At 40.0% G+C, this 19476-nt stretch overlaps 1 protein-coding gene across 17 annotated transcripts in view; it reads left to right on the forward strand.

Annotated features, from left to right (window-relative positions):
• The window catches only part of LOC127944195 (E3 ubiquitin-protein ligase UBR4), a 50035-nt gene extending 30868 nt beyond the window's left edge, over window positions 1-19167 (forward strand). For 9 of the 17 annotated variants that reach the window (XM_052540022.1, XM_052540024.1, XM_052540030.1 and 6 more), the window contains 49 exons: window positions 372-549; window positions 915-1019; window positions 2018-2173; window positions 2280-2448; window positions 2831-3035; window positions 3121-3234; window positions 4097-4306; window positions 4393-4542; window positions 4620-4847; window positions 4934-5012; window positions 5234-5452; window positions 5559-5727; window positions 5843-5987; window positions 6224-6309; window positions 6404-6491; window positions 6582-6775; window positions 6865-7104; window positions 7198-7336; window positions 8600-8725; window positions 8834-8962; window positions 9664-10007; window positions 10108-10198; window positions 10325-10409; window positions 10572-10699; window positions 10778-10907; window positions 10984-11153; window positions 11239-11348; window positions 11473-11614; window positions 11701-11782; window positions 11865-12038; window positions 12114-12235; window positions 12320-12517; window positions 12778-12858; window positions 12943-13030; window positions 13132-13259; window positions 13350-13457; window positions 13541-13660; window positions 13775-13965; window positions 14065-14238; window positions 14993-15092; window positions 15196-15414; window positions 15497-15610; window positions 15694-15836; window positions 16173-16298; window positions 16380-16574; window positions 16661-16885; window positions 17483-17573; window positions 17685-17847; window positions 17962-19167. In XM_052540022.1, coding sequence (XP_052395982.1) covers window positions 372-549; window positions 915-1019; window positions 2018-2173; window positions 2280-2448; window positions 2831-3035; window positions 3121-3234; window positions 4097-4306; window positions 4393-4542; window positions 4620-4847; window positions 4934-5012; window positions 5234-5452; window positions 5559-5727; window positions 5843-5987; window positions 6224-6309; window positions 6404-6491; window positions 6582-6775; window positions 6865-7104; window positions 7198-7336; window positions 8600-8725; window positions 8834-8962; window positions 9664-10007; window positions 10108-10198; window positions 10325-10409; window positions 10572-10699; window positions 10778-10907; window positions 10984-11153; window positions 11239-11348; window positions 11473-11614; window positions 11701-11782; window positions 11865-12038; window positions 12114-12235; window positions 12320-12517; window positions 12778-12858; window positions 12943-13030; window positions 13132-13259; window positions 13350-13457; window positions 13541-13660; window positions 13775-13965; window positions 14065-14238; window positions 14993-15092; window positions 15196-15414; window positions 15497-15610; window positions 15694-15836; window positions 16173-16298; window positions 16380-16574; window positions 16661-16885; window positions 17483-17573; window positions 17685-17847; window positions 17962-18026 — 7236 coding nt within the window. In that variant the 3' untranslated portion in view covers window positions 18027-19167. The remainder of the gene's footprint in view (window positions 1-371; window positions 550-914; window positions 1020-2017; window positions 2174-2279; window positions 2449-2830; window positions 3036-3120; window positions 3235-4096; window positions 4307-4392; window positions 4543-4619; window positions 4848-4933; window positions 5013-5233; window positions 5453-5558; window positions 5728-5842; window positions 5988-6223; window positions 6310-6403; window positions 6492-6581; window positions 6776-6864; window positions 7105-7197; window positions 7337-8599; window positions 8726-8833; window positions 8963-9663; window positions 10008-10107; window positions 10199-10324; window positions 10410-10571; window positions 10700-10777; window positions 10908-10983; window positions 11154-11238; window positions 11349-11472; window positions 11615-11700; window positions 11783-11864; window positions 12039-12113; window positions 12236-12319; window positions 12518-12777; window positions 12859-12942; window positions 13031-13131; window positions 13260-13349; window positions 13458-13540; window positions 13661-13774; window positions 13966-14064; window positions 14239-14992; window positions 15093-15195; window positions 15415-15496; window positions 15611-15693; window positions 15837-16172; window positions 16299-16379; window positions 16575-16660; window positions 16886-17482; window positions 17574-17684; window positions 17848-17961) is intronic. The other 8 variants (XM_052540028.1, XM_052540029.1, XM_052540035.1 and 5 more) reach the window with 3 other exon arrangements.
• Window positions 19168-19476: the final 309 nt, after the last annotated feature.

Below are 19476 nucleotides of genomic sequence, written 5' to 3' on the forward strand. Positions count from 1 at the left end.
AGTCCAAACAAGTCTTCCTGCAGTTTTTGAAAAGTGATTTCTGTTAAAATAAAATATTTCCTTTGGAAGTGGATTTTGAGCTTTGCAGAAGTTCCAAAATTGTGCAGATCGTTTATATGCTCAAACAGCAACATTACATACTTACTGACATTGAAAAAGCATAATAGCATCCCCTTCATATACCACGTTATTAACAAATAATCATCACACATCAGTCTTTAAAGAGCCAGCTCCTAAAAAAATCATAAATCATAAAATCTTAAAATAATTAAGATGGCAGTACTTGCTTTAAAACAGGTCTTTGTCCAGTCTACTGTATGTAAGGAAGGCGGTTGTTATGTAATCCTCTCCTCTCTGTGTTTGATCTGCAGTCGGAGTCTATGGTCCTGGAGACAGCAGAGAATGTGAACAATGGAAACCCTTCTCCACTCGAAGCTCTGCTGGCTGGGGCGGAGGGCTTCCCACCCATGCTGGACATCCCTCCAGACGCTGATGATGAGACCATGGTGGAGCTGGCTATAGCTCTTAGTCTGCAACAAGACCAGCAAGGTCACTGTTTACATTACTGTTTACAACAAAGCTGCATTTATCTGTTCAAAAATACAGTAAAAACAGGAAAATTGTGAAATATTATTGCAACTTAACTGTTTTCTGTTTGAATATTTAAAATATTATCCATTTGTGTGATGAATGTCATTACAGCTTTAATTATTTTAAAGCATTAATATGAGAAACTGTTCTTAGAAATACAATTTCACAGTGTTGCTTTTTTATGTATTTATCAAATAAAAATGTAGCATTGGTTAACATTAGAGCCTTGTTTGAAAAATCTCAATTGTTCTGAACTTTGACTGGTGGTGCATATGGTCATTCATCGTCTCATGTGGAGTGTATGTTATGGCATGTGTCTGCAGGCAGCAGCAGCAGTGCTTTGGGTCTACAGAGTCTGGGTCTGTCTGGTCAGGCCCCAAGCTCCTCATCCCTGGACGCAGGAACCCTTTCAGACACCACTGCATCAGGTAACTGCCCCCATCTCTTTAAAAAACACTCTTTCAATTAGGGGTGTGCAATCTGACGATTTTAGATTGTAATTTTAAAGACGCCCACAATATAATTTTAAAGCCAATAGCAGAGATCATGATCTTGTATGCCCTCATAAAACTACAGCATTGACTACCTGCTAGATGACTGTGCTGACTGACCAAATTATGTCTCGTCTTGGATTCATGGTGACATATTTGAAAAACATTTGAGTGTGAGCTAGCAGCAGAGCTTTGCTATTAATCTAATTTTGTATTTTGTGTTGATTTCAAACTGAGTGGAACATGAACATGAGTCAAAAATACTTGGGATTTCAGGTGCGCGCCTTAAGTCAAATATACACAAAAAATGTAAATGTAAATTATCTCAAGTATTTACATAAAGAATAAAAGTGAATGTAAACATTTGGGAAAGAAATGTAACATATTAGAGCCGTTCACTCAGTCTAATGCAAATACATGCTACTGTCTGTCATTATTGTTAATCAAACAAGTCAGAGAAAATCAGCCACTGCTTTTGACTGAATAACTTTAGTAGCATTAATAAGAATTAATTTAATTCATACAGTGAAGACTTTGCCGTGTTTTAAGTTTAACTCAGGTTTTAATGAACGTTTTGACAGCTAATTGTTTAATGCAGTACTGTTTTAAATTGTGCAAAGAGATCTGTCCATAGGCTTGTTCAAGTCTACATATTCTCTATAGTACTCGAAATTGATTAGATTGCGATTCAGATTGTAGATCGTGATTGTCTGTTATAAGAAGGTTATATTACATTGAGAAGATTGCCCGCCCCTATTTTCTGTCATGCTTACTGTATGCTCACCCAGCATTCCTCTTGGCATCCATTTCATGTCATTTGTTTATTTCAGATACAATCATTTTCAAACATATGGCTGTTTTTCTCTGTATATGCTTGTGTGCACCTTTAGAAACCCCCCCCCTTAGCAAAGCCTGCTGTTTTTTTCCTGTAACAGCTCTGGTTATGCTTTCAGCCCCAGCCTCGGATGATGAGGGGAGCACAGCGGCCACAGACGGCTCCACGCTGCGCACCTCTCCCGCCGAGCACGGGGGCAGCGTGGGTTCTGAGAGCGGAGGCAGCGCCATCGACTCGGTTGCTGGAGAACACAATGGTAAGACTCGATTTTTACCTTTGTCTGATGTTTTTGAAAAGTAATTTATTTTGAAATTGATTATTTTGAAGAGTGGCATCCACTCAGGATGATGTATGTGTTTCAGTGTCTGGCCGCAGCAGTGCTTATGGAGACACGACTGTTGAAGGACACCCTGCAGGGCCGGGCAGCGTGAGCTCCAGCACAGGAGCCATCAGCACCACCACAGCCCAGCATGAAGGAGACGGATCAGAGGGTGAAGGAGAGACAGAGGGCGACATCCATACCAGCAACAGGTCTGTCTACTGGATGGAGTACTTGTCTCCTACAATAAACTAGAAAATACACTTTATATATGTTTGTTGCCCTTGGCTTGCTTAGAATATTTAGAAAAAAGATCTCTTTGACTGCCCTGCTGGGCTTGCAAAATTTCTAAATCCCTGGTAGACCTTCAAGCAGGCACTCTTCAAGTTTTGGTATTTTTTGCTCCATATCGCCCAGCCCTACCCGGAACCATCCTTTTTTTTTTTTTTTTTTTTTTTTAGAGTTTGTTGTTTGGTACTGTTAAGCTTCTTTAAAACAATCTGTATTGCTATATAAAAGACCAATATTATTAAAGGTAACTTTCTGCGTTTCTATATAATGATTGTGTAACTGCCTTCTCACTCATCTTTCCAGGTTGCACATGGTGCGTTTGATGCTCTTGGAGCGTCTCTTGCAGCACCTGCCCCAGCTCCACACTGTAGGTGGAGTTCAGGCCATCCCCTACATGCAGGTCATCCTCATGCTGACCACAGATCTGGACGGAGAGGATGAGAAAGACAAAGGAGCACTAGATGACCTACTGGCCCAGCTCATCGCCGAGCTCAGCATGCACAAGAAGGTGAGACTACACTGAGAAAGAATTTTATTTAAATGCATTTTTCTTGTATGGAAACAGAATATGGACTGTTATTTTTGGTTTCCAGGATGTTTCAAAGAAGAACGAGCGCAGCTCCATAAACGAGGTGCACCTGGTCATCATGAGGCTCCTCAGTGTCTTCATGTCCCGCACCAAATCTGGCTCAAAATCCTCCTCTGAGGTAACGCTTTTCTTCACTCTGGTAATACAGTGCTTAAAAGGCTTTATTGTAAAGATTTAAATGTTATTTTTGAAACACAAAGCCTGAGAATTAGACTTCATAAAAAACTCAGTTTCTCTTATGCTCACAAAGGCTGCATGTATTTGAATAAATACAGTAAAATAGTGAAATATTACTATTTAAAATAACTGTTTTCTATTTGAATATATTTTAAAGTGTAATTTATTCCTGTGATGCAAAGCTGAATTTTCAGCATCATTGATCAGTCTTCCGTGTCACATGATCCTTCAGAATATGCAAATATCTAAAGTGTATTTGCTGCTCAAGAAACATTTCTTCTTATTAAATGAATCATATATATCTTGACCATAGTTTAATGTATCCTTGTTGAATAAAAGCTTAATTTTTTTAATTGATACAGACCCAGTCTTACTGTGTCTCAGTTTTTGTTTTCTGTGAACATTATACAACTTTTTTTTAATTAAGATTTTAATTCTTTAAGAAATAAAATTAAGCTTTATAATTTAATTTATAATGTTATTACAATTTTATTTTCTTATTTATATACATATTTAGGAAATTATTAAAGCATACTTTTAACATATGTAATAAGAAAATGTGAAATCTGCCAATAATTAACATTTGATAAACTTCATCATTTGAAATGTCCCTGACAACACTGATGGGCAGCCACACTATTTGTTTGGGATTTGGCCTTCTTTACACATTTAGATTAGTCTCAGCTTTTACACTTTTGCTTCAGGAAGTCTACGTTTCTAATACTGTTGTTTACGTGTTTCTACCAGGTTTTAGTTTAAGCAGTGAATGTGAAAACTTAATCCCATCTCTGTTTTCTTGCCAGTCGTCTTCTCTCATCTCCAACGCAACAGCTACCGCTCTGCTCAGCATGGGAGCGATAGACTACTGCCTGCATGTCCTCAAATCCCTGCTGGAGTTCTGGAAGACTCAGCAGGGCGAGGAGGAGCCAGCGGCCACCAGTCAGCTCCTAAAACCCCACACTTCCTCCTCACCCCCAGACATGAGCCCCTTCTTCCTGCGCCAGTATGTCAAGGTACAGGCTGGGTCTTTATAAGCTTGTGAGGATAAGCTTGCCAGGATAAAAGATATCATGATCTTCAAATTATGGGTGTTTTTCAGGGCCATGCCGCTGATGTTTTTGAAGCATACTCTCAGCTCCTGACTGAGATGGTCCTCCGACTGCCGTACCAGATCAAGAAAATCGCAGACGCTAACTCGCGCATCCCACCGCCAGTCTTTGATCACTCCTGGTTCTATTTCCTGTCAGAGGTAATTCACTTTTGGCCTGTCGAAGAGTTTTCAATGAATAATTTAGCATGAATCAACTTTTTTCAATCATCTTCCAGTATCTGATGATCCAGCAGACGCCATTCGTGAGGCGACAAGTCAGGAAGCTCCTGCTTTTCATATGCGGATCCAAAGAGAAGTACCGTCAACTCCGAGACCTCCACACACTTGACTCCCACATGCGTGGCATCAAGAAGCTCCTGGAGGAGCAGGGCATATTCCTGAGGGGAGGAATTGTCACTGCAACATCTGGCTCTGCTCTACAGTACGACACTCTCATTAGTCTGGTGAGTAACAAGCTTGTGCGATGCCCTATGAATTTTACTCTTATTAGAGTTTGGTTTTGCATGAACTTCCCTTTACTTTTACACAGATGGAGCATCTTAAAGCATGTGCTGAAATTGCCACTCAGAGAACGATCAACTGGCAGAAGTTCTGCATGAAGGATGACTGTAAGTGCACAATGTGTCCTAAATTAACATCTATGCATTTGGGCAGATGCTTTTATCCAAAGGGACTTGCATTTGCAGTTCTTGCTTTCCCAAGGAATCGAACCCATGACCTTAGCGTTAATGCCATGCTCAATATTTAAAGTTACAGAAAGGCGTAGCTATTGAAGTTCTCCTAGTTGTAATGTCACTTGTGGTACTAATCGAATTCTCTCTCTGTGTAGCGGTGTTGTACTTCCTGCTGCAAGTGAGTTTCCTGGTGGATGAGGGTGTTTCTCCGGTCCTGCTGCAGCTGCTCTCTTGCGCTTTATGTGGCAGTAAAGTCCTGTCAGCCTCCTCCTCTGGAGCTTCAGGTGGAGGTTCTGGAGGTTCATCTCAGCCCTCTCAGAGCAAATCCTCCAGCAAGAAGAGCAAGAAAGAGGACAAAGAAAAAGACAAAGAAGGTTTGATGACTGATGATCTCGGAGCATTACACAACTATAATTTAGAATAAAAAAAAAAAACAGTTCCATGGTACTTTTCTCAATGTTCCTGTTGTGTTTTCTGCAGGAGATGGAGCTGGCAGTCAGGAAGATCAGCTATGTACGGCTCTGGTCAGTCAGCTCAATAAATTCGCAGATAAGGAGACACTTATTCAGTTCCTGCGTTGCTTCCTGCTCGAGTCCAACTCTTCATCTGTGCGCTGGCAAGCCCACTGCCTCACGCTGCATATCTATAGGTACTTCGCTACTAGATGCGAACACCTTCCCTAAACACACTCTCGTGTGTCCTGTGTTTTGAGCTTGATACAGAAGTTCCATCATGTTAAATCATATGAATGTTTGCTTTGCCAGGAACTCAAACAAATCCCAGCAGGAGTTGCTGTTAGACCTGATGTGGGCCATTTGGCCAGAACTCCCCGCTTATGGTCGTAAAGCAGCTCAGTTTGTTGACCTGCTCGGATACTTCTCCCTTAAAACACCTCAAACGGAGAAGAAGGTAGTGATACTTGAATATGTGATTTTAGATTAAATGACTGGGTAGAATTTAATTTCTGCATTTATTTGAAATATAAATCTTTCTTAAAATATTTATTTAGATCAATCTAATGCATCCATGCTGGGTAAAAGTATACATTTCTTTAAAAAAATAAATAAATAATAATTTTTTTTTTTAAATGTGAGTGGTGTGAGTGTTTTGCATTGCAATAAGTGTTTTGATTTTGTGTTTTCCAGCTGAAGGAATACTCTCAAAAGGCTGTAGAAATTTTGAGGGCACAGAACCACATCCTGACCAATCATCCCAATTCAAATATATACAAGTAAGAGTTCCCAGCATGCTCTCTTTGAGGTATTCTGGATCATGGATGTGATAACATCCCTGAATTTTTCATCTCTTCACACTTCTCTTCTCAGCACCCTGTCTGGACTGGTGGAATTTGATGGATTTTTCCTGGAGAGTGATCCCTGCTTAGTGTGCAACAATCCTGAAGTGCCCTTCTCTGTGAGTGACGTTCATGACATGTCACTTTTAGAGGTTGTTTTAGTTGCTATGGTTCTAAATGGTGGCCTGCTTTATTTCCTATTCTCTTAGAACATCAAACTCTCATCTATCAAAGTGGACACACGTTACACTACCACTCAGCAAGTGGTGAAGCTGATTGGCAGCCACACTATCAGCAAAGTCACTGTGAAGATTGGGGATCTCAAGAGAACCAAGATGGTTCGCACAATCAACCTGTACTACAACAACAGGACGGTACAGGCCATTGTAGAGCTGAAGAACAAGTAAGCATGCCAATCGGTCAATTTTTTGGAACGGTGTTTGTAGACATATGATGATTCATTAAAATAAAATAAAAATTGTGTTCACGCAGACCTGCTCGCTGGCACAAAGCCAAGAAGGTGCAGTTAACCCCTGGCCAAACTGAAGTGAAGATCGACCTCCCTCTCCCCATTGTGGCCTCCAACCTGATGATCGAATTCTCTGATTTCTATGAGAACTACCAGGCGTCTACGGAGACCCTGCAGTGTCCGCGTTGCAGCGCCTCTGTCCCTGCCAACCCAGGAGTCTGTGGCAACTGTGGAGAGAACGTGTATCAGTGCCACAAGTGCAGGTACGCATGGGTTGGATGTTGTCCAAATACCCAAGAAAACAGACAGAATTGCACTGAAATAAAATTTGTAATTGTCTGTTTTTAAAACTCTAGATCCATTAATTACGACGAGAAGGACCCGTTCCTGTGCAATGCCTGTGGTTTCTGTAAATATGCACGTTTTGACTTCATGCTGTATGCAAAACCCTGCTGTGCTGTGGATCCTATAGAAAATGAAGAGGATAGGAAAAAGGTATTGCAGGCACACACACACATTAAGAACGATATATAAATAAATAAATAGATTGTAAGTTAAAACAGGAATGTGTAACGTAGACTAACCATGTTCCGTACACTTTTCGCTATTCACCGCACGCCAGTGACCACTCCTCCGTTGTAAAAAGACATACAAGCATGCTTGTGTGCTCATTCTCCGGGGGAATACCTATTACACAGTCTACACTTTGATTGATGTCTTTAGGACCAATAGTTTTTGAGAAAACTGGGGAAAAGTACCACCTCCGCCAGTGTACGGAAGATGATAGGGGTTAACGGTGTTCCGTACAGGCTTATAATGATGTTCCGTACAGCGCTCATTACTTGATTTTATCGGCGAAAATGGACATTTAACTTATCAAAAGTGAGCTGTTTATTTATTTTAACTGCAAGAAAACATAATTCCAATAAATATCAAAGATTATTCCCTTTTTATTTGATCAAAATACAAGTTAATGGCTGCTTTAATAAAGGGCGCATGCGAGTTAGACATGATTGTGTCGTGATATTAATTATGACATGTGTGTTAAGCATGAACTATGTGAAAGGTTAGAGAACATAATTTCCTTATCTTTCTGAAGATGCAGAAAACAAGAAGGGCACTGATTAATTAAAAAAAAAAGGTTAACCAATGTGAAAACTTCATAAAGTAAGAGATCTCTGCCGCCAGTCTCAGGTGAGGGTGACGCTAAGTGGTTATCGCCCGCAATCGATGCTTAAACACTCCCATTTCAAAGCATTTATTCAACAAAAAGTAATATATTTAACAATTTGTGATAACATAATATTCATTTAATAAAGGCTGTAGTACTGTGAGAAACATAAGTGGAATAGAAATGTAAATTTTCGCTGCTCTAGTTGTCTTCCTCCCAAGCTGAAGTTTTGAAGTAAATCTTCCCCACTGTCCATTTCCAAGTGCGGTGGGCGCAACGAGCAAACTTACTCAAATATTACTGAAACAAACAGCGGATTGGTCTCTGTTTAGATCGGGAGTGAAAGAGAGAAACATAAGGATGACACAGATATATAGTTTATGTACGAACTGTAATTATATATTCTGCAATCGGCGCTAAAACGTCACCTGTACGGAACATCGTTTTGTACGGAACATGGTAAGTCTACGTTACAGCAACAACAGAAAACGAGAGATGCAAACAGACCTGGTCAAGTCAGGAATAGTGTAAATGTAAATGTAAAAAGTCCACTTACTGAAACAGATGTAATGATTTATTGTGTCCAGGCTGTGACCAACATCAACACTCTACTCGACAAGGCTGACCGTGTTTACCACCAGCTCATGGGTCACCGGCCGCAGCTGGAGAGCCTGCTGTCTAAAGTAAATGAAGCTGCACCTGAGAAACCACAGGTTTGTCAGCTTCTGCTTCAGATAGATCAATTACTTTTCTCCTGAAAAAAATTATTCCTGAAATACAGTTTGTGGGTGTGGTGTTGATGATTTGACGGCACTTCACAGGATGATACAGGAGCAGGCGCTGGTCTCGGTACCTCCACTGCCAGTGTCAATCGGTACATTCAGCAGCTGGCACAGGAATACAGCGGAGACTGCAAGACTTCATTCGATGAGCTCTCCAAAATCATTCAGGTTAGAGTTCAATCGAGCTGTTACTATACCAGAATAGTAGTCGCAAACAATTTTCTTTCACATTCCTACCACAAACAATTTTAGTAGTAACCAATATGCCACTGAATTTAAAGAATTAATCATAAATTAAATATTTTAAATTGTAAATGTAAACTTTATTAACAAATGTATTTTAATATTAAATAACAACAGTAGCAATAATAATAATGGCTATTACAGTTGTTGTTGTTTTGTTAAAATGTATTATTATTATAAGTGTTTACATATTTTGTACAGTATATATTAAGAAATATTTAGGTGTATATATTTATATCAATAAATAAATTATTATTATTAATACATGTAATTAATTTAATTTACTTGTGTGTAAGCAAACTTTTATTTTGGTTGTGATTTAATCGATTTGACAGCCCTATTAAATATTAATATTTTAAACAATGAAAATTTTATTATTGCTATCATTTTTTATCATATAAATGTTATTTTATCCATCACTTGTTTAAGTGTTGATAATTATTTAATTTTTACATTATTGTAGATACATTTACGCAGCTTGTTGCTAATTTAATATAATTAGAAATAACTATGTGTGTAATAACATAATGTAGTTAAATAATATGACTATTTAAGTAATATAATGATAATTAAATAATTGTATCATAAAATGGTTGCTGTAAAGTCTGTTTATATTACTCATTCAGAAAGTGCTTGCATCGCGTAAGGAGCTGCTGGAGTATGACCTGCAACAGCGGGAAGCTGCTACCAAATCATCCCGCACCTCCACCCAACCCACCTTCACAGCAAGCCAGTATCGAGCCCTCTCTGTGCTGGGATGCGGATACACGTCCTCCAACAAATGTTACGGCTGTGCGTCCGCAGTCACAGGCCACTGCATCACTCTACTGCGTGCACTGGCAACCAACACCGCCATCAGACAGATCCTGGTACTGCAGGGTCTCATCCGAGAGCTGTTTGAGTACAACCTGCGCCGAGGCACTGGATCCATGAGGGAGGAGGTCCGCCAGCTCGTCTGTTTGCTTACCAGGTGTATACACTCACACACACAAATGTGCAAATCTCTGAAGAGAATAGCTAATACTGTTTGTTTTACAAGAGGTTAACTTTAATATCAATGTGTTTTGCAGAGATCACCCAGAAGCCACACAGCAGATGAATGACCTCATTATTGCCAAGGTGTCCGCTGCCCTTAAAGGTCACTGGGCCAACCCTGATCTGGTAACGGTCTCTATTACATAATACATTTTTAAGATGACCTATAGCTATAGTTTTTAATGCATGTGGTAGATCTGTAGTACTTATTTGACTGTTTAGTTCTTACTATTGTTGTCTCCTGTCATTTAGGTTAGTAGTTTGCAGTATGAAATGCTGCTCCTTACAGACTCCATTGCTAAGGAGGGAGGATGCTGGGAGCTCAGACTTCGCTGTGGTGAGTCCTGTGATGGATTTCCAGAGCTAAAAGTCTGAACCTTTTATTTTTCCTTAAGCTGTAGCTGTTCAACAGACATATAATCTCGGTATCAGATCATATCAGTTATTGGTCAGTTTTAATATCAGTGCCTCCTACTGAAGCCTCACTGTACATTTCCAGCGCTGAGTCTGTTCTTGATGGCGGTGAATATAAAGACCCCTGTGGTGGTGGAGAACATTACACTGATGTGCCTGAGGATCCTGCAGAAACTCATCAAACCTCCTGCCCCCACCAGCAAGAAAAACAAGGTAAGACAGACTAATAGTACCGGTGATGTATTAATTAATACATATTGATGCACTTACTTGACTTGAACTCTTTAACAGGATGCTGCCATTGAATCCCTGACTACAGTTAAGCCATATAACAACGAGATCCATGCACAGGCCCAGCTCTGGCTCAAAAAAGACCCCAAGGCATCTTATGAAGCCTGGAAAAAGTGCCTTCCTGCTAGATGTAAATACCCAAATTTTGCGCTCGCAAATGTTACGGGCTTTTTGCATGAAACATTTTACTTGATTTTGGATTTCTCGTCTTTCAACAGGTCAGGAAACGGTCTCTAAACCTTTGAATAAGGCTGAGATCAGGAGGCAGTACCTGATGGAGAAGTACGTGTGGAAGTGGAAGCAGTTCATGAGGTCCAGATCAGAGGGCCTGTTCCCTCGGCTGCTCAAACTGGGTCATAACAACTGGCTGAGACAGGTATGTGCTCCCTCGAACGACTGTATAGAGTGTCTGATTCTGTTCTGCATTAATGTGCTCTAATGTAATCTGACCCTTCTCGTAGGTGCTCTTCACCCCAGCCACCCAGGCAGCGAGACAGGCGGCTTGCACCATCGTCGAAGCCCTAACAACTTTCCCCAGCCGCAAACAGCAGGTTCTGGACCTTCTAACAAGGTACATATGACATGGATGTATAAAATTATCCTTTTTGGAGCAGATGTTTCCATGTTATGCTCAATCGAGCCAGATGTAGGAGCCATTTCTTACTGGACTGAAGTTTTTGTTGTTTGTTCTTCAGTTATCTGGATGAGCTGAGCATTGCAGGAGAGTGTGCTGCAGAGTACCTGGCTTTGTACCAGAAGCTCATCAAACCTGCTCACTGGAAGGTGTACCTGGCTGCTCGAGGTGTCCTACCATACATCGGCAACTTGATCACCAAGGTATTGTCAGAAACTGTAGATAATACAAGGTTATATTGTAAAGATGTGTCATTTTCATTAACCTGAACTTGTGTGGCGTTCTTTAGGAAATTGCTCATCTTCTCGCCCTTGAAGAAGCCACATTGAGCACGGACTTACAGCAGGGATATGCCCTCAAGAGCTTGACAGGTGAATTTTAACTTTAAAATTAAACTCAAAAGAATTTCCTGAGAGCTTGTGGTTTGTTTTAAACGTCTCTGTTCTCTTACAGGCTTGCTGTCTTCATTCGTGGAGGTGGAGTCCATTAAGCGTCACTTTAAGAGCCGGTTGGTTGGCACAGTCCTTAACGGCTACCTGTGCTTAAGGAAGTTGGTGGTCCAGAGAACCAAACTGATCGATGAGACCCAGGACATGCTGCTGGAGATGTTGGAAGATATGACTACAGGTTCCAGCCTTCGCATTCAGGTCTTCTCTGATGTTTAGAGACCAGATCAGCTCAATGCTGTGTCTTGTGTTGTAGGGACAGAGTCTGAGACCAAAGCATTCATGGCTGTGTGCATCGAAACTGCGAAGCGGTACGACCTAGATGATTATCGCACCCCTGTCTTCATCTTCGAGAGGTTATGTAGCATCATTTATCCGGTAAGTAGCCATCAGCACATTGACATGAACTTTTGGAATAATGATTTTGCTAAAAAAGAATGTCTTCCATCGGTTTCTATGAAGGAGGAGAATGAAGTGACGGAGTTCTTTGTTACGCTGGAGAAGGACCCACAGCAGGAGGACTTCCTGCAGGGCCGTATGCCAGGAAACCCATACAGCAGTAATGAACCGGGCATTGGCCCACTCATGAGGGACATCAAAAACAAAATCTGCCAGGACTGTGATCTTGTGGCATTACTGGAGGACGACAGCGGCATGGAGGTACAAAATCAGTACTATGTCCTAGGACTTTATCCAAGTAATTCGCGTAACATCATTTTGCATTATTTATTATTTACTTTGCAAGTTATGAGGTGTGCCTAAGAGTCTCAAGTGGTGCAACCAGAAACATGCATGAATGAAAACAAGGTTTTTACGCGATTTAAAAAATAAATAAATAATACAATTTATTTTCTTTGTTTTGGACACTCTTATCTGATTCTCAATGGCATTAGGTTTTTAAACATGACTTTTCTTTGCAGCTCCTTGTGAATAACAAGATCATCAGTTTGGATCTGTCTGTTGCTGAAGTCTATAAGAAGGTTTGGTGCCCCACCAATGAGGTGAGCTAATGAAGATTTTTTTTTTTACTTTATTTATTTGTACATATCAGGCATGGTTTAATCCCTCTGTTTCTTGCAATAAAGGGTGAGCCAATGAGGATCATCTACAGAATGAGGGGGCTTCTGGGTGATGCAACAGAGGAGTTCATTGAGTCTTTGGATTCCACTACAGGTTGGTTTTATATTGCAGGACTTTTTCTTAACATTATTCAGTTTTCCCCTGTGGTTTCTCTCATGTTTCTCACTTGTAATGTGTGTTTTCTCTCTGTTCAGATGAAGAGGAGGATGATGAGGAGGTGTATAAGATGGCTGGAGTGATGGCGCAGTGTGGAGGTCTGGAGTGCATGTTGAACAGGCTCTCTGGAATTAAAGATTTCAAACAGGGCAGGCACCTTCTCACAGTAAGTATGAAGTTTAACTCCAATTCATCGCACTCTACAAGTTCCTCAGAAACCTTACATTAAAAAAAAAAAAACTGTTTTGTTTCATAGGTTCTCCTCAAGTTATTTAGTTACTGTGTGAAAGTGAAAATCAACAGGCAGCAGCTGGTGAAACCAGAGATGAACACACTAAATGTTATGTTGGGCACGTTGAATCTGGTAAGTTATATACCAGAGGAATCAGCAGATGAGAGAAAATTGTGTATTTAAGAGAATATTTGTAATTGGAGGTTATGTTTTAGGCATTGGTGGCAGAGCAGGAGAGCAAGGACAGTGGAGGAGCATCCATAGCAGAGCAGGTTCTTAGTATAATGGAGATCATCCTGGATGAGGCCAATGCTGAGACTGTGTCTGAGGACAAGGTGAGCAAGACATTTGGATTCATGCAGTGAATATCAAAACAAAAAGCAAAAATCAAAACAAAAAGTGAAGTGAGCCTGCTATATTCAGATTTCTCCTTTGTGTTCCTCCTTCAGGGTAACCTGCTGCTGACGGGTGATAAGGACCAGCTGGTGATGCTGCTGGACCAGATCAACACCGTGTTTGTGCGTTCCAACCCCAGTGTCCTACAGGGGCTGCTCCGCATCATCCCTTACCTGTCCTTCGGTGAACTAGAGAAGATGCACATCCTGGTCGAGCGGTTCAAACCCTGCTGCAACTTCGACAAGTATGGAGTCTGTTCATCTCTGTAACCTGGAACTCTGATGTCTCTTTGTCGCAACAGGGGAAATTAGCTGCAATAAACACTATTTGTTTTCATATGCAGGTATGATGAGGAGCACAGTGCAGATGACAAGGTCTTTCTGGACTGCTTCTGTAAAATAGCTGCTGGAATCAAGAATAATAGTAATGGCCATCAACTAAAAGACCTCATCTTACAGAAGGGCATCACTCAGAGTGCTCTGGACTATATGAAGAAACATATCCCCTGTGCTAAGAAGTATGATGTGTCATAATATTGTAGATGTGTTTATTTATACTATAATATTTTAATATAATATATATTGTAATATAGCAATTTTAATAAATTCTGGTATATGCATTTATATAAATTAAATTATATTTAGATACATATTATACATTTTGTTTTATGTTTTTATTGCTTGTATGCATGTATGTACATATCCATATCAAATATGTATTATCCATAATCTGAAATACATTTTATAGAAACATTTATCATTATATTGATTTTTGTTTTGGTTCAAAAAATAATTATTCATATTTTTCATTTATGCAATGAAAATTGTTTGATTATTTTTTAAAATAAAAATATAAAACTACAATATATGCAATTAGGGATGGGCGATATATCGCATGCGATTGTCACGCGCATTTTGTCAGTAAATCCGTTTCCCTGATTAATGGTAAATCGCCATCACCTGCTTTCAGATGGAGTGGCATTTAATTGACAGATTTGTAGATCACTGACAAGCTACGCAATATCGCGTTAATTATCGCAGATGAATCGCTTTCGATAATGAACGCAATATTGTGTAGCTTGTCAGTGAACTACGACTTAATTGCCGCTCAATCTGAAAGCAGGTGATGGCAATTTACCACTAATCAGGGAACCGGCTTTACTGACGGGACAATCGCATGCGATAAATCACAATAAATGTATATCTACCCATATCCAAGAATCATTACTGTTTATAAAATGACTATCCTAATATACAAATATTATTTTGCAGCCTGGATGCAGACGTTTGGAAGAAGTTTCTTGCTCGACCAGCCCTTCCATTCATCATTCGACTGCTGCGTGGTCTGGCCACCCAGCATCCCCCTACACAGGTAACACTTATTACTAGTTTGAAAAGTTTATTTTATTTCATGCATTATCCCTGTACAGAGGAAAATAACATGAATTAAACCATCTCTTCTTCTCTTCTTATAGATGCTAATCGGAACTGATTCAATAACTAATTTGCACAAGCTGGAGCAGGTGTCCAGTGATGAGGGTATCGGCACTTTAGCAGAGAATCTTCTGGAGGCACTAAGGGAACACGCAGAGGTTAACCTGAAGATCGACGCTGCCCGAAGGGAGACTCGAGCAGAGAAGAAACGCATGGCCATGGCAATGAGGCAGAAAGCTCTCGGCACTCTGGGAATGACAGTGAGTTACATTTATTGATAGAATCTTATCAGGAAATAATCAACTGTGAATGCACATCTTTCTGATTTCTGCTCTGTTTTAGACCAATGAGAAGGGTCAGGTGGTGACCAAGACAACCCTGCTTAAACAGATGGAGGAGCTCATAGAAGAACCTGGGCTGACTTGCTGTATTTGTAGAGAGGGCTATAAGTTCCAGGTCCATTGATATACCAATGACGTTTTATTTAATTGTACCTCTTCTTCATTGTCTGATCCTTGAACGTACTTTGAACCCCACAGCCTACCAAAGTTCTGGGAATCTACACATTTACGAAGCGTGTGGCCCTTGAAGAGTTCGAGAACAAACCCCGCAAGCAGCAGGGCTACAGCACCGTCTCACACTTTAACATAGTCCACTATGACTGTCACCTTGCTGCTGTCAGGTGCGTGAAACTGCTGTGAATACAGTGGATTTGACACCCAAAATGACAATTCAGGTTTCATTTACTCACCCTCAAGTTGTTCCAAACATGAATACGTTTTGAACTATTTAATCTGTTGAACATGAAAGAAGATATTTTAAAGAATGTTGGTAACCAAACAGTTAGCCGGTAGCCATTGACTTACATAATATTGAAAAAAATACTATGGAAGTCAATGGCTACCGTCAACTGTGGGTGAGTAAATGAGGACAGAAATTCCAATTTTGGGTGAACTCTTTATCTTAACGGTTTTATCTTGCTTGTTTGATAATTTTCTCTCTTGTTGGTCTGGATCAGGCTTGCCAGAGGGCGTGAGGAATGGGACAGTGCCGCACTACAAAATGCCAACACAAAGTGCAATGGGCTCCTACCAGTATGGGGGCCACACGTACCCGAATCTGCCTTCGCCACCTGCCTGGCAAGGTCATCCTTGAAGAATGTTTAAAGCAGGAGATGTACTCCAGAATAAATACAGGATTTAAACCTTGTTTTGTACTGTCACAGGCACAACACATATCTGCAAGAGTGCACAGGGCAAAGAGAACCCACGTACCAGCTCAACATTCACGATACCAAGCTGCTGTTCCTGCGCTTTGCCATGGAGCAGTCCTTCAGCGTGGACACAGGGGGAGGAGGCCGCGAGAGCAACATCCACCTCATCCCTTACATCATTCACACCGTTCTCTATGTCCTCAACACGTATGTTTATCAAAGATGAGATTTGAATTCCAGTGTGTTTCTATACAAGATTCTATACATTTTTGTTTTTCTGAATTTCTCAACAGAACAAGGGCCACGTCACGGGAGGAGAAGAATCTTCAAAGCTTCTTAGAACAGCCTTGTGAAAAGTGGATGGAGACTTCTTACGAGGTGGACGGGCCGCACTACTTCACCATATTGGCCATGCACATCCTTCCACCAGAGCGCTGGAGGGCTACACGTCTTGACTTCCTGCGTAGGCTGCTGGTCACTTCTCATGCCCGCAGTGTTTCACCAGGGGGCGCTAACAAGTAAGGGAACAAAGCATGACTGTGCATGTGTCAGAGCTTGAACGTTAAAGAGCTTGTACAAGCATGTGCTGTACTTTACGTGCTTAGGGTGTCTATTTTTGGTTTTGGCAAGTGTTTTGTGCTTACTCAAACTGCCATGTTGGCTTTAAGCCTGTATTATGCTGAGAAGATTGATGCAAGATTAAATCAGACATGGCTGGTGCTGGGTGTGTCAGATTGTTTCAGTCTTCAGTGTTACTGTTTGTAAAGTTTATCAATTTGAGAGTGTCTACTGCGTTTCAGAAGAATTTTTTTATTATTATTATACATAATGTCATATATATAATTTTATACAATATAATTAAATTATATTAGCATGTAAATACATTATGTCTGTGTGTGAGTGTATTTATGTGGGCACACAATAAATATTCATGGATATATTAATTGTTCTAATTACATATTTTATTTTATTCAATAAATATAATTTGTATATTTATTTATATATATATATATATATGGTTATACATACCTTTTATATATTTTATCCCATTTTTATTTGATTTGAATAATATCTGTCTGATGATTTAACTGCATATTGGATTTTTATGGTTTCAGGCTGACAGACAAAGCAGTGAAGGAGTATGCTGTTTACCGCTCGCCGCTTCTCTTCTGGGGTCTGGTGCATCTTGTCTATGAAATGTTCAGGGTATGAGAATGTGTTCTTTTTTGCTGTTCCTCCCACTTGTGTCTGTAATATCTAATAAGTTCAGGTTTCCATCAAATCTCATGTTATTTGCTCATTCTTTTCCCACAACAGAAAGTGCCCACCAGCAACACAGAGGGAGGCTGGTCCTTCTCGCTTGCAGAGTACATAAGGCACAATGACATGCCCATCTATGAGGCTTCAGAAAGGGTGTTGAGGGCTTTCCAGGATGAGCTCATGCCTGCTGAATCCTTCTCAGAGTTCCTGGATGTCGTAGGTAAGACATTTTTACATTTTCCTGCCATGTACTGAACACAAAGCTCTGCCGGAAGTAATAGGCAGTGTTGAGCTATTCAATAATATTAATCTCTTGTACTGACTCTTTTCCCAGGTCTTCTGTCAGACATCCCAGACCCTGACACCTTCCTGCAGGACCTGTTGAACTCTGTGCCCTAATGGCACACATTTATGCACCTCACTTATGGATGTGTGACCTCTCTGTCCAGTGCAGGTGTTCCTTAAACACGGAGTGTGTCCTCTACCCGGACACAGCTATTCGCAACTCCACAAGGACACCTTTCAATCGGGGCCCAGGCTCCCAAAACTTCTATCAGCTCACATACACACTCATTCACCTCCACTTCTGCTCTTGATCTCTGCGTGGGTTTTCTTCAATTATTACTCTCTCCTAAACAAGAAAGTGACGTGTAGCCTGACGAGTTAATGCGCTTTTACTCTACAGTGGTTTTGTAACACCTAATACACATAAACACACCATGCTGTTTTGATCCGACATGTTGCAGGTAATCTGGTTGGGAATTATTTCATAAACAACCTTGATGGCTTTTTGTGTGTGTGTCTGAGTGATTTGACTGAAGTTCTAAATTGGCTAAGAGTTACAGATTCCCACAAGAGCTAATCTCTTGTTGTCTTGTTCTATGTTTCTGGAATTTTTGTTGTTGTTGCAGTGGTGTTCTATGAATTGTTTGCAGAACCTGACTGGTTCTGTGATGCGATGCAGATGTGTGACGATTGTTTTTCATGTGTAAATGGTTGAACCAGTGAGATGAAAGCTTGTTTAATGTGTTATTCCCAAGAAATGGAAATACTTTCTGTTTTACAAAGGGTTTTACCTGCATCAACAATGAAACCAAGATAGAAAGAATAAAAAGGGCCTGCATATTTATTTTGGGAGCTTTTTTTTTTTTTTTTAGTTTTTCTGGTTGGGTTTTTGTGTTTTGATCAATCACGATGCTAAATTTATTTTTCGTTTTGTCTTCCATGTGACCGTGATTCACACCGTAATATTCAACAGATTAAAGATTTTACCCAGAGCAAGTTGTGCTTCTGGTAAGCAAGGTGCCACTGAGAGAAGAGTCTCAGTGATTTTAAGTTTATTCTTATAATATGTAAACACTTGCGATAGGGTGTTCTTGAGCTGAATGCATGGTGTGAAGTTTGTTTGAAAAAAAGAAAACAAGAAAAATCCAGTTAGTGTTTATTCGCCTATTCCCGCTGCTACAATGTTCAACTGTTGCTGAATGTCTGCTTTTTGAATTAGCTCAACTTAATAAAGAATAAAGATGTAAGAATACCATATCTGACTCACTGTGTCATCTGAACAGTATTATTTATATACTATTAATGAATTTTATATTTTTAGTTTATTTCAATTTAAGTTTTAGTATGTCTTTATGTAGTTTTTTTATATATTTCTATTTAGCTTTATTTTTATTATTCATTTTTAGTAGTTTTAGTTACTCTAACTTTCTGTTGACAAAAAGAGTCAATGATAACAACACTGCATCTAAGATTTAATAAAACTGCAAAAGAAGGTTCTTTACTTCTGGAAGGTTCTTTAAAGGTTCTCTTATTGCTTCTATCCGGTTAATATTAAGACCTGTTT

The sequence above is a fragment of the Carassius gibelio genome, chromosome A23, assembly GCF_023724105.1.
Source record: "Carassius gibelio isolate Cgi1373 ecotype wild population from Czech Republic chromosome A23, carGib1.2-hapl.c, whole genome shotgun sequence".
Classification (NCBI taxonomy): Eukaryota; Metazoa; Chordata; class Actinopteri; order Cypriniformes; family Cyprinidae; genus Carassius; species Carassius gibelio.